At 40.4% G+C, this 12,273-nt stretch overlaps 1 protein-coding gene across 1 annotated transcript in view; it reads left to right on the top strand.

Annotated features, from left to right (window-relative positions):
- Positions 1–12,273, top strand: part of DNAH3 (dynein axonemal heavy chain 3) — a 112,004-nt gene that overhangs the window by 41,955 nt on the left and 57,776 nt on the right. The window contains exons 14-21 of the mRNA XM_019542168.1: positions 547–731; positions 2,658–2,781; positions 3,855–4,008; positions 5,554–5,698; positions 6,082–6,293; positions 6,549–6,640; positions 9,022–9,136; positions 9,517–9,633. Coding sequence (XP_019397713.1) covers positions 547–731; positions 2,658–2,781; positions 3,855–4,008; positions 5,554–5,698; positions 6,082–6,293; positions 6,549–6,640; positions 9,022–9,136; positions 9,517–9,633 — 1,144 coding nt within the window. The remainder of the gene's footprint in view (positions 1–546; positions 732–2,657; positions 2,782–3,854; positions 4,009–5,553; positions 5,699–6,081; positions 6,294–6,548; positions 6,641–9,021; positions 9,137–9,516; positions 9,634–12,273) is intronic.

Below are 12,273 nucleotides of genomic sequence, written 5' to 3' on the forward strand. Positions count from 1 at the left end.
CTGACTTCCTGCCCTTTGGGCAGGGGGCTGGATTCGATGATCTCCCGAGGTCCCTTCCAGCCCTAATGTCTATGAAATCTATGAAATCCCCCTTTTTGCCCATATTCATTTTTATTTGGAGGTCCAGGGATTTCCATTTTAGCTTTTAAGTTTGCTTCATGCTGGATGCAGTGTTTTGTATATGATGGCAAGAAATTAGTTTTTGATTTTTTTTTTTTTTTTAAGTAAGTCTCTTTTGGTGTAAGAGTTTAAATCGTAGATGGAACAGAGGATTCTAAGTGTAGGTGTTCTTTTAAGTATTCCAGTGGCAATTTAGTGTCGATTTGACTAGTATTCTATTGTATGGATATATCAGCTCTTAAAAGAGAGGTAGGATGATGGAACTGAATGAATGACATAAAAGAACGTCCTTAATTATATGCCTGTTGTGCATATTAGTGAGAATATCTCAATTGTAAAGATATTAATGACAAATTGCATTCATAAGATTATGCACCACTCATTATTAGTCATCATAATAATATTAATATGTCTATTTTCTTGTAGCATTTGCAATCAGTACAAAATAATTGCAGACAAGGTAAATGAGATGCCTTTGAACACTGAGGAGCTGGTGGAGCTTACTGCATACTTAAAAAAAGCTAGTGAAATCACTGTTTTTAAACTGAGACGTGAGATCTCTGAAGCAGCCTACAGACTGGAATTCTTGATGGACTATGCTGACCTTCCTTGTATGTTTTAAAATACAGACTATAAAAGTCTTCCTGGGGAAAATGTATAAAACAGAGGCTACTATTTATCTGGGGAGCTAGATAAATTATAGAACTTCTTTTATGCTTATGAACGGTTGCACAAAACCCCCCAACAAAAAGAAAGAAAGAAAAGCGTTTTCTAGAGGGAACTGATTTTGCCAGAATTCTAGAGGGAGTCAGCAGATTCTAGAAGGAAAAATACAGCAAGAAAACAATTCTTCCTTTCCATATGTAGGACCTCTATACTGAGGACTCTTTCAAACAGCTGCTATGGTATGTGCAAGGATTGGTTGCACTGCTGGTTATATTGTTCCCTCCCATACTAACAAAACCAAATCTTTGTTTAGTGTAGGGGTGAGGTGACCTTGTCTGATTAATACCTCTGATTTGATGATAATAGAGATAGTTTTGAAGCTCAGATATCATCCTATTCCCTGCCATATCAGTATAAATGTGGCTATACTACACCACACTCCTATAAATCACACTATTCTGGGGGGGAAATTTTCCCCATGGAAGTCAGGAATCCATATACACTGGTATATGGATCATGTGTCCATAGAGCTAATAAGTTTCAAACTTGGGTTAGGCATTCATTTATTGGAGACAGACTATTACTGATTCTCCTGCCACCTGATGGCAAGGCACTGTAGTAGAATATACTGCAGATAGCTGCCTCTGGGAAGCTAGTCATCTTTTCACTCTAGATGCTGGTGTAACTTATATCCATGTACAGGCAGTCCTTGACTTACAACGTTTCGAGTTACAGTGTTTTGCACTTACAACGTTTATAAATTGACACCCTGTTTCAACTTTATGATGTCAGTTTTGACTTTACAACGCTTGATGTGATCCAATGCCATGCCAGTGAACAAGTTCACTGCGTTGCTCATTGCCCTGGAGAACATCTGTCCAAACTGCCTTGGACACTTTCTTTAAGAAAACAGACAAGACTCCAGAAAAACTTGCAACCAAGAGTCCTGAGAAGACTCCAGCCAAGAACCCTTCAAAAAGTCCAAAGAGCCTTTCAAAAAGTCCAGCAAAGTCACCTCAGAAAAGTCCTTCCAAATCAATATGATTGCTATTTACAATATAAATACATTAATGTAGCTATATTACTCATCTATAATTGATTGAGTACAAAATTCTGGGGTATTTTTAGTGAAAATAGGGTATTGGGCCTTGGTTCAGGAACCAATCCCTCATTTATAATATTGTTTCCTATGAGCAAATTGGTTCCGAGTTGCAACGTTTCAACTTAAGACATAGTTTTCAGGAACCAATTGTGTCGTAAGTTTGAGGACTGCCTGTATCAACTCATGTAAGTGGCAGCAGGGTAAATGTATAGTGTATTTGCACCTTTAAGTCTTGCATACATGGGGGATGCCTGAATCATTCCAGGCCACATCTTTAAATGTTCACTACATAAACTCCTTGCTCAACTCTCACATAATTTGTATGATAGCCAGGTTCCCAGACAAGAGCAGACCCTAGAACTTAAAGCATATATTTGAATGGTTTTGGTTTGATTTTATTATATTTTGGTTTCATCCCTTTCAAAGTATCTGTCTCATTTGAAACCTACAAGGCCAAATTTTGGTTGCTCCTGTACACATGAGGCAAGTATTAGTTCGTCTGTTTATAAACCAATATAATAATCTTACATGAAGATCATCCTGATTTTAGAAACCAATCCTCAGCCATGTCAGCACTTTTCATGCTCCCAAAAGTCAACACGACTGTCTGGTCTATTTTTACTTGCAAGCTGAAGGTACAAGATTGGGTACTATTTTTTGTAACTTTTCCCTAAAAGTAGTCTTAACCGTTCTGTATATTTGTCATAGTAACCATTGTATAGTTCACTGTTTAAAGATAATTTCTTAAATAGACTCTTTTTTAATTTAGATGATGACTTAAAGCTGAATAGTACTGTTTTCCACTGGCCAGATGAGATTGAAATTATCTTTGAAAAAAGCAGAAACCAGCTGTTTGTCAGGAGGGATATAGCAGAGACAGCTCTGAGTAAAAGGTATGGTATTAACTTAGGATAGTCTTTTGTACTGGAAATGGGAAAGAAAGAAAAAAAGAAAAGACTTAGGACCAATGAAGAGTGTGGTATTGTCAAGTCAGCAGATTGCAGTCAAAGGAAACTCCTAGCTCCAAGTTTTAAATAGCCTTTCAGGCAGGATAGACTGGAGTTTTTCTTGTTTCTGAATTGGTCTGAAGGGTGGAAGGAAGGATGGTGCTATGATTTACATAAATTTATTCTGTCATTCCTGGGGTATAGGTTGTAGCCATGTTGGTCTAAGGACATAGGCAGACAAGGTTCTTTGGGTAAATCTGATATCTTTTATTCAATCAACTCAAATATTTGGAAAAATTCTTCTTTGCAAGCTTTCGGCTACAAATATCCTTTGTCAGGCTAAGGAAACACCTACAGTCAGTGTGCGCTCTTCCTGGATGGAATGAATAGTAAAGAAGCCAGAGGCTGGTATGCATGCAAGAAAGCCGTTTTCTTTCTTGCATGCACACCAGCTTTCTTGCATGCTTACCAGCCTCTGGCTTTTTTATTATTCATTCCATCCAGGAAGAGCACAGATCAACTGCAGATGCTTCCTCAGCCCGATGAAGGGTATTTATACCTGAAAACTTGCAAAGAAGATTTTTTTCGAATTATTGAGTTGGTCTACTAAAAGATATCAGATCCTGTCATTTCTAAATTATGCCCCAACATACCAGGTAAAAACTTTTCTCTCATCCAGCCATCATGTATCTTCATGTGGATTCTAAAGACAGCAGGCACTAGTAGACAGAGCCTGGAACTGTTATATATGTTTTAAAAGGCTTCCTATATTTCTGGCATTGTTACTGACTTTGTTGTCTGGAACTAAAAAAGTCACTTAATCTTTGTGCCTTGGTTTCTTCATCTGTAAAGAGGAAACCTTACACAATTGTGAGGAATAATTAATTAGGAAGTTGCATTTTGTAAGTGATAGGTTCGATTTCACTTGACAATCCTCTTTATATTTTAAAAAAAAAATTCAAAACTTATAAAAGGAATAAAGTCTAAAAAGGTAACATTTCTGAACTCTCTTTAATTAGGTGTTCCCGATTTGAGGAGACTTTAAAAAAATATGAGAAAGAAGTAGAAAGTTACAAAAAACGTGATGTCATGACTTTGGAAGAAATGAAGAATAATGTTGAGAAATTTAATGAGCTGGATAAGAATTTGGATGATGCAATGGTAGAATTTGAGGTTGGTATTTATTATCTGGCACAAATGTTAATCTATTCAGGTAAACTCATATCCTGGTCTTTCAGAGTTATGGACACAAATCACCAAGTGGACTTCAAAAAGGATCCCCAAATTTGCAGATGCACATTGCCAATTCTCTTCTATTTACTAAAGCTGGTTTGAAGAACTGGATGTTTTCGACAATTTTCATTTTAAAAAATCGTCCTTGTATAACTGAGGATGAATCCCATATCTACTGAACAATTGAAATTGTTGGGAAAGGAGGATGGCTTGAGACCTAATAGTTCTTGGGCTCAGTTTCTGGCTCTGCCATAGCTATTTTGTGTGACCTTGAGTAAATCATTGAATCACCGTGTGCTTCACTTGCACAACAGGAAAACTGAGACAACAGTGCTGGATTTCAGTCGGTTTTTATCTCTGTTACCTGCTTATATAGGAGACTCTTTTGGGCAAGGACTGTTCCTTATACCTTAAGGTTATTTTCTTGTATATAATCTACACCCGCATCTGTGCATTACTGGTACATATAAGAAAAACAGTTCCCCACAGGTCCGGAGATTTGGTGGCAGGGGAGCATACCATTAATGCTGCCACTACTCCACAGACCTGTGGAGGACACCCCCTCCAAGTCAGATGACATGGCCACATGGCCCCTGTGCCAGATTTGGCTGATATGTGAGGTTGGTCTGCATCTGGACCTGATGTACTGGGTCAGACACAGCACATGACCCCGGACCGAGCAGGCATGGGGTTGGATGTGGTCCGCAGGGTCAGACCCAGCATGTGGACTGAGGTCTTGTGTGCAGCATTGGGTACAATTTGCCTGGATCAGATCTGCCATGTCACCCTTGACCCAGTATGTGGCCTCAGGCCTGACATGATGGTTGGACCCAGCACACTAGGTCAGTCTGTAGGCCCTATCTAGTGTGTGAGGCTGGAAGAAGGCTCAGGAGCTGTCTCATCTTCCTAGCTGCTGCTACTCAATCTGCTGTTCAGATTTTTTTCTTCAAGCTGCCTTTTGAAAACAAAGTGTATATAGAGGTATGCTGCATATTGGCTACCTGATCTTCATTAAAGCCTCTAGATTCTATTATTATACAAACTAACAGAAAATAACACAATGGATGCAATTTCCCAAAATGTACAAGTCCCTTTTCCGAAAGTAACTTAAACACTTTGACACCAAAGTCTTATTGAAAGTCAATGGTACTTAGGCTCAAAAATGGCTAAACCTGGGCTAGATGGACCATTGGTCTGACCCTGTATGGCACGGCTTATGTTGCATGTCATTAATGAAAAATCTGCTATGGTCTGCTTTTTTAAAAGTATTTGAACACTTGAAGTCTTCCAGCTAATAAGATTTTCAAAAGCATGTAGGTGCTTAATTCCCTTATTAAATTCCCACTAGACTTTCACTGTATTTTTTGGTTTCTTAATACTTTTAAAAATTTAACTGGCTCTTAGATGCTTTTATCCTATGTTCCGTAACAGAATTCCTCAGTAACAATAGGACTTCTTAACAGAAATCATATTTTTCCCCTAAAGGCTATTAATAAAGAAGAGGAATTATTGGAGCATGAGAAGAGTCAATTTCCTTTGCTGCAAGCTATAATTGTAAATAAACAACCTTTTGAGCAACTTTGGATAACAGCTTTTAATTTCCATACCAAGTCTGAGGAGTGGATGAATGGTGAGGATGACAGGGCTTTGTGATAAAATTTGCCATTTTGGAGTTGTCTGAACTTGTATAGAATTGTAACTGGGCCTCAGCCCTGAGTGCCTGAAATCCCTGAACTGCTCTGTCTCTCAGTGTCTGTTTATAATATTAGAATGATACAACTTGCTCATGCAGATGTTGCAAAGATTGATTGGTTTGTCCTGGGCAAAGCTTTTTGGGGTGGTAAAATGCTATGTAGAGGTGCTAAATAAAGTTGTGGGTCTGGTATTTTGGAATGCAACAGTTTACAGTTGTTTACAGTTTAAAAAAAAAAAGGTTACAAATACCTATAAATCTTTCTAGTACTGAACAAGCATCAATATTGTCTTAGCGTTCATTTCAAATTATACATGCAGGATCTCTTCAGAACTTGAATGCCGATGTTATCACTGAGGAAGTTGGAAATATGTGGAGAACCATGTACAAACTCTCTAAGACTTTTGTAGATCTTCCTGGACCAAAGCGCTTAGCAGAAAATATGAAATTTAAACTTGACAAGTTCAAGCAGCATCTTCCTGTCCTGTCTATTGCTTGCAATCGAGGAATGAAGGACAGACACTGGGAACAGGTGCTGTTGAAATACGTACTAAACAATTTAATGTTCTCCTTCAAAATAGTGATTGTTCCGATACCCCCAGTCTTTATTCCAAAAAATTCCACAGTATGTAATTCCACTAAAATTTAGCACATGTTGGACCCAGTATTGCAGTTCTAAGCGTGCAGAGGCAACTCTGGTGGAATAACAATCTTGCAGTCCACTTCAATAAACTCCAGTTACACATTTACATCTTCATAACCAATCCTGTGTTCTATTTATTTTCAGATTAGTGAAATAGTAGGATGTGAGATCAGACCTGATGAAACTACTTCCCTATTAAATATGTTGGAATATGGATTATCAAAATACATGGAGAAGTAAGTAGTACATCCTAATTCTAATTTATTTTAAACTTAAATCCCATTGATACACTTTTCTAATCTGATAAATTTCCTAACCCCTTTAATCCTATTAGATTTTAAAGCCTTTAATTTTTCACTGATAAACATTATTGACTTAAAAGTGGAAGTTTCAGAAGTGTCGGAGGAAAACAAATCTGACATGAAAAGCATTGGGAGTTGTTCTCGTAAAGGTATACTTCTGAAAATCCCACCCCTATTTATTTCAAAATTGTCTTCTGCACCTAAACTGCAGCGTAAAACTGTAGAGATTATTATCTTTCAGTTGGTGAATTAGAAAATGTAAATAAAATCTTGCTATGTGACATTAGTCAAGGGAGCAGTGTCTAGAATGGCTACAAGATTTAAATGGCATGAGTGAATTTGCAGGTTATCTCTTAGAAATGACAATAAAGCATTCATCACATCATCATATATTTTTAGAGGTCACATTTCTCAGTAAAATTATTTTCGGGAACTTGAAAAAATATTTTTGGTACGATTTTAAATATTTTTTAATCTCTGCATATAAAGCCAAATGCCTTGGGACCAGTTGTCCAGCTATGAGGATTTATGGACCTGCATGCTAAAAGGATACTGTACATACTTACCAAAATTGAGTATTTGTCTAATGCTTCTTAGGCTGTAGGCTCTTTTAAGCAGAGAGAATATTTCTGTTCTGTGTTTGTACAAGCCTAGTGCAATACAGTCCAGCTCACTTGATAATTCACAAATAAAGGAACATGGCACTGAAAAGAACATTCCAGGTTGCTGAGTCTAATCCCCTCTTATCACATGTGCTACATCATATGATCTCTTTCATAAACTTCATGGACTTCTACCTTGAAAGCAGGTAGGTTTTGCTTCCACTGGAAGACTGTTCCAGAACTTTATTCTCTAATGCAGGAGTATCAAACTGGTTTGGCACCCCAGGCCAGATCTGGCCCATGGGCCTTCGTGCAGGCAAAATCTGTGGAGACGGGGTGAATGGCGTCAGAGAGCTGTAGGGATTAACACAGCTGTTGCTTGCCTCTCGCTGCTGATGTACATGGATTTTGGGGGTGCACCTCACCCTGCCACCAAATTCTTAGCCTTTCTAAGAGCCTGGGGCCAGACAAAATGGGTCTGTAAGCAGTTCCAGCTCTTGGGTCATATTTTTGATACTACTGCTCTAATTGTTAGAGACAGTCTTCTGATTTTCAGTCTAAATTTATTCTTGGAGAGTTTATACTCACTTATTCTTGTGTCTGCATTGTCCGTTGGTTTAAATAGTTATTTTTGTTCCCTATTGTTTACCCCTTTCAGTGTTATCTATACACAGCAGTCTTCATTTTCCTTGTCTGAAGAACCCAGGCCTGTCTAGTCTCCTCTTTTAAGCTTTCAATTCCCTGGATCATTCTAGTATCTCTTCTCTGTACTTAGTCTTATTTGTGTTCGTCCTTCTGGAATATGGGTGATCAGAACTGCACTCAGTATTCTAGATCAGGTCTTACCTAATTACAGTGTCATCAGTGCTTCTATTTATCTCTTAGACATACCTTTCCTGATATACCCTAGGATCACATTTGCTTTTTTAAATTGTTTTTCAATCGCATTGGCAACTTATAGCCATTAGGGCTGTGCAAAATGGCACCATTCCATTTTGCCTTGAGTTTCGATGGTTCGACAGAACAGTGTTTCATCTTGAATTTCATTTTGAGTCGAAACAGCTGTTCCGTTCCATTGAAACAGAAAGGCTCTTTTGACGCTGTTTTGAGTTTCACTGGGGATGGGGAGTCAGCCCAGCTGGGGTGATTTTCCATCCCCAGTGCTAGATCGCAATGGGGGCAGCAAAGCAGCGCAGCTAGGCTGCTTTCCCGGTCCCCTACACTAGATAGTGCCGAGGGCGGGAGGCAGCCCAGCTGAACTGACTTCCTATCCCCAGCCTATGGTCGAAACATTTCGACTAGCCTCATTTTGTTTCGAGGCTATTTTGAGGGCCTTTGTTTTGTTTTGATGTTGCTGTTTCGATCCCAAAATTGGTCGAAGCAGTGTCAAAACGAAATGTCCGGCGAAATTTTGCACAGCCCTAATAGCCATCCTGTGATCACCTAGTACATCCAGGTTCTTCTGTTCTGCTGTTTTCAACTCATGAGCTCCCATGTGAAATACGGCCTGTTACATATTTCACTGGCCTTTTCATGTGTAAATACAAGGCTGAAATGCATAGGCACTTCAGTGCCATGCATAAGTCTGCATGTGGGTTCACTCCTATATGTTTTCTCATTGAATTACCTTTTCTCTTTCTCTATCCCAAAATTGTTTGTCACTTGGAATGTTTTGTTTGTAATATAGTTAAACTATATTTAATTTTAATCCAGATTGGAACCTATAGGAGCAGCAGCTAGTAAAGAATATTCCCTAGAGAAATCCCTGGACAAGATGAAATTGGAATGGGTCAATATGCATTTCATTTTTGTGAAGTACAGAGACACTGTGAGTAAAGGTCAACTAGCAAATTGTTAAAATGAATAAATCTGTACTGACTTACAGCATTTCAGCAAAATCAGTGGAGTTACTACTGATTTACTGGAGTAGCATGAAGTAAAATCAGGCATGATAGTCCATGCAAAGTTATTAAAATATCTATCTGTAGGTAATTTAATGACCTATGTTACCATAGCATCTGAAAATCTTTTGGGGTTTGAAGTATTTATCCTCACAACACACATGGGAGGCAGGAGGGTTTTATTATCCCTATTTTCCATGTGGGAAACTGAGCCACAGCAAGATTAAGTGATTAGGACCTCTACATTTTTTAGACTAGTGTATCAAAATAACTTAATTTGCTTTAACTAAGTGTGATACATTTACAGAACACCAGCATCCTGTCAGCAATTGATGACATCCAGCTTTTGCTCGATGATCATATTGTTAAGACACAGACAATGTGCGGCTCTCCATTCATCAGACCAATAGAAAGTGAATGCCGGGTAAGGGAAAGCCAGTTTGATTGTATTTACATGTCTTTCCTAATATACTTTTCCTGAGTGCTTTAAGGTGTTCTGGCATCATAAGAAGTTATACATTTTGAGTTATTTCTAAGGAATACAAATATTCATGCTGTTTTTTCAAAGAGCTTTGAATTATTGGTTTCCAAAGAAGCAGGTGCAACACTTGCAATGAGGCTAAAATGTAATTGTATGGCCACACTGGTTGTCATGTTCAAGGTTTTTTGAGTCCTGTATCTTGGGAATAGGCTGATGGAGTTAAACCAACCCTGTTGATTCGCATAATAATAAGCAGCACTCTCGTTTGTGAGGGAAATACATATGTAATTTTGTGGCACTGTTATAATCCACATGTTTTTTTCGAAGTTGTTTTTCCTGGTGGCCTACCTGTCTGTTCAGGTGCAGTTTCATGGTAGGTTTAAGATATGAAGTCATTCTGCAACAAATGTTTGATGCACAAGGGTGTTAAAGACTGTACAAATTCAAATGGTTTACACAGAAAGTAGAGATTCTCCCCACCTCCAATTAATATTTGGTTATACTTCTGACTAATCTTCACGATGTCAGTCTTTTAATTCCATCTGTTCATCAGGTCATTAGCCCTAGTCCCTAGGTCCAGCTGACAGCTGCTCAGCAAAAACACCAAGGGCGGTGAGGAGCAAATGCTACCCTTAATTTACAGGCTCCTGTAGCAATCCCCAAGGGTCACTTGATACAGTGCAATCTACCTACCCTCTTACAATACATCCCTGGCCCACTCCTTATACTGAGGATTGGGAGATTTTGCACAGTTTTGAAGGGCTGGTGTTTTATCAGTGCACAAACCAATTTACAGTCATAAATGAAATCCAAATCTTGCAACTTTGTTCACAGAAGTCCTTCTTCACACGTAGACCTCATTAGGTGCCTATATACAAGCAATGAGTCTGCTCCTGTTGGCTCTGGATTTAGGACCCAAAGGCCTTGTTCCCACCCTCAGACCGACCATGGCCTTTCCATTTGATAATAGGCAAATTTATTGATATACAGTGATAACAAGAAGCTATGCAAACAACCAAGCAATTCTGTATAGCTACCAAATCCTAGGGCTGTCATCAGAGTCAAAGTACACCTGGCCAGGATGCAGTCTTCACTCTGAGCCTGTCTCTTAAGTATCAGATGTCAGCATATCAGCAGCCTGGAGGTGGGATGCCAAGGCCCACACAGCCCCTCCAGTGGGGTGGATGAGAAGGGCTGGTTGTATGGCCACTGTCCACGGTGGCCTCGGGGACCCTTTCCAGGGGATGGGGAACCCTCTCAGGGAGGATGGGGAGGAGGAACCCAGGGTGGGACAGAAAAAGGCAAGGACTCTTTGTTATTCTCAAGTCTGCACTTTTGTATTCTCCTTCTCCCTTGGTGACTCCTAATAACTTTTCATTCGTGGCTATCTCTGGTTGGTTGTCTCTCTGTGGTCACACGTCCATGTAGCTTTCTGGGCCTTCTAATTTTGTCTGTTCCCCCAAAACCGGGTGTGACAGGAGTATTGCTACTGGAGCCTTTCTCTTGGTGGCTCCGCCCTCCTGTTATGGGCCAACTGCCTGCTTACTCTCCTGCCATGCCTTGATCTTGATTGATTGATTGATTGTAATCAGCGGGAGGCTGCCCACTTTATGTGCCCTGGTGCCAAGGAGCGCTGTCTGCAGTTCCTTTTCCTCCCCTACACCGCAGCCTAAGCCTTGCAGATGGTACAAACGTGGTATTCGATCTGGGCCCTGCTGTGATTTGGCCTTGTCCTTGCCTTCTCTCTGGGCTTCTCGCTGCCCCCCCACCTTGCTCTGGGGCTTCTTGCTGCCCCCCCCACCTTGCTCTGGGGCTGGGGTCAGTGCACCCCAAATGCTGCACCCTCTCTGGCGCCAGGGTCCCCAAGCTACTGTGGAACCCCTATGAGGCCTCCTCCAACCCCTAATAGTCTCACCCAGTCCTCTGGTCCAACAGCGAACACAAAAACACAAAGCCCCCAGGCTATAACATAAAAAGCTAAACCATCTGGCTAAACAACATTCAATCCCTACCAGGAAATACTCCAACCCATAACAGCAAACAGGGGATGCTCATGCAGTTAGGCTTCTCCCCTCTGTCTGCACTGGCCAAGCTCCCCCTCCCTTGGCTGCCAGAGGGGAACTGCCTTCCTGGTCTCATGCCTGGGCTTAAGAAGGGCCAAGCCCTGCCCCTTCCTGTCAGCTGGCTCCCTGTCAGTTGCCCTAGCAACCAGCACCTGTGACTTTGGCTGCCCTGGTAACTAGCAGCTGAGCCTCTCTCTTCTTGCTGCTAGGGGCCTCTCCCGAGCGGTTCCTGCTCTCAGGCACAGGGCACCTGAGTGTTCTGCGACACTGGGACTTAGGCCTCTCTGCTCTGTGGTCTTGTTAGGTGGTTCCACTTTATTTCATGTTATGGGCAGTATAGTACATACTCTCAGTTTCCAGACTGCTTTTCCAAACTATGTGTTCTTGTTGGCCTTGTTGTGTTAGACAGCCCACCTACCTTCAGGGCTGTGTGGGACCCAAGCTCTTTAGAAATCAATTGACCCCTGTTGCCCATCCTAACCTATAAGCCAATTCACAAAAAACAAACTTTTGAATACCA

Source organism: Crocodylus porosus, unplaced genomic scaffold (assembly GCF_001723895.1).
Source record: "Crocodylus porosus isolate Cpor-Errol unplaced genomic scaffold, CroPor_comp1, whole genome shotgun sequence".
Lineage (NCBI taxonomy): Eukaryota > Metazoa > Chordata > Crocodylia > Crocodylidae > Crocodylus > Crocodylus porosus.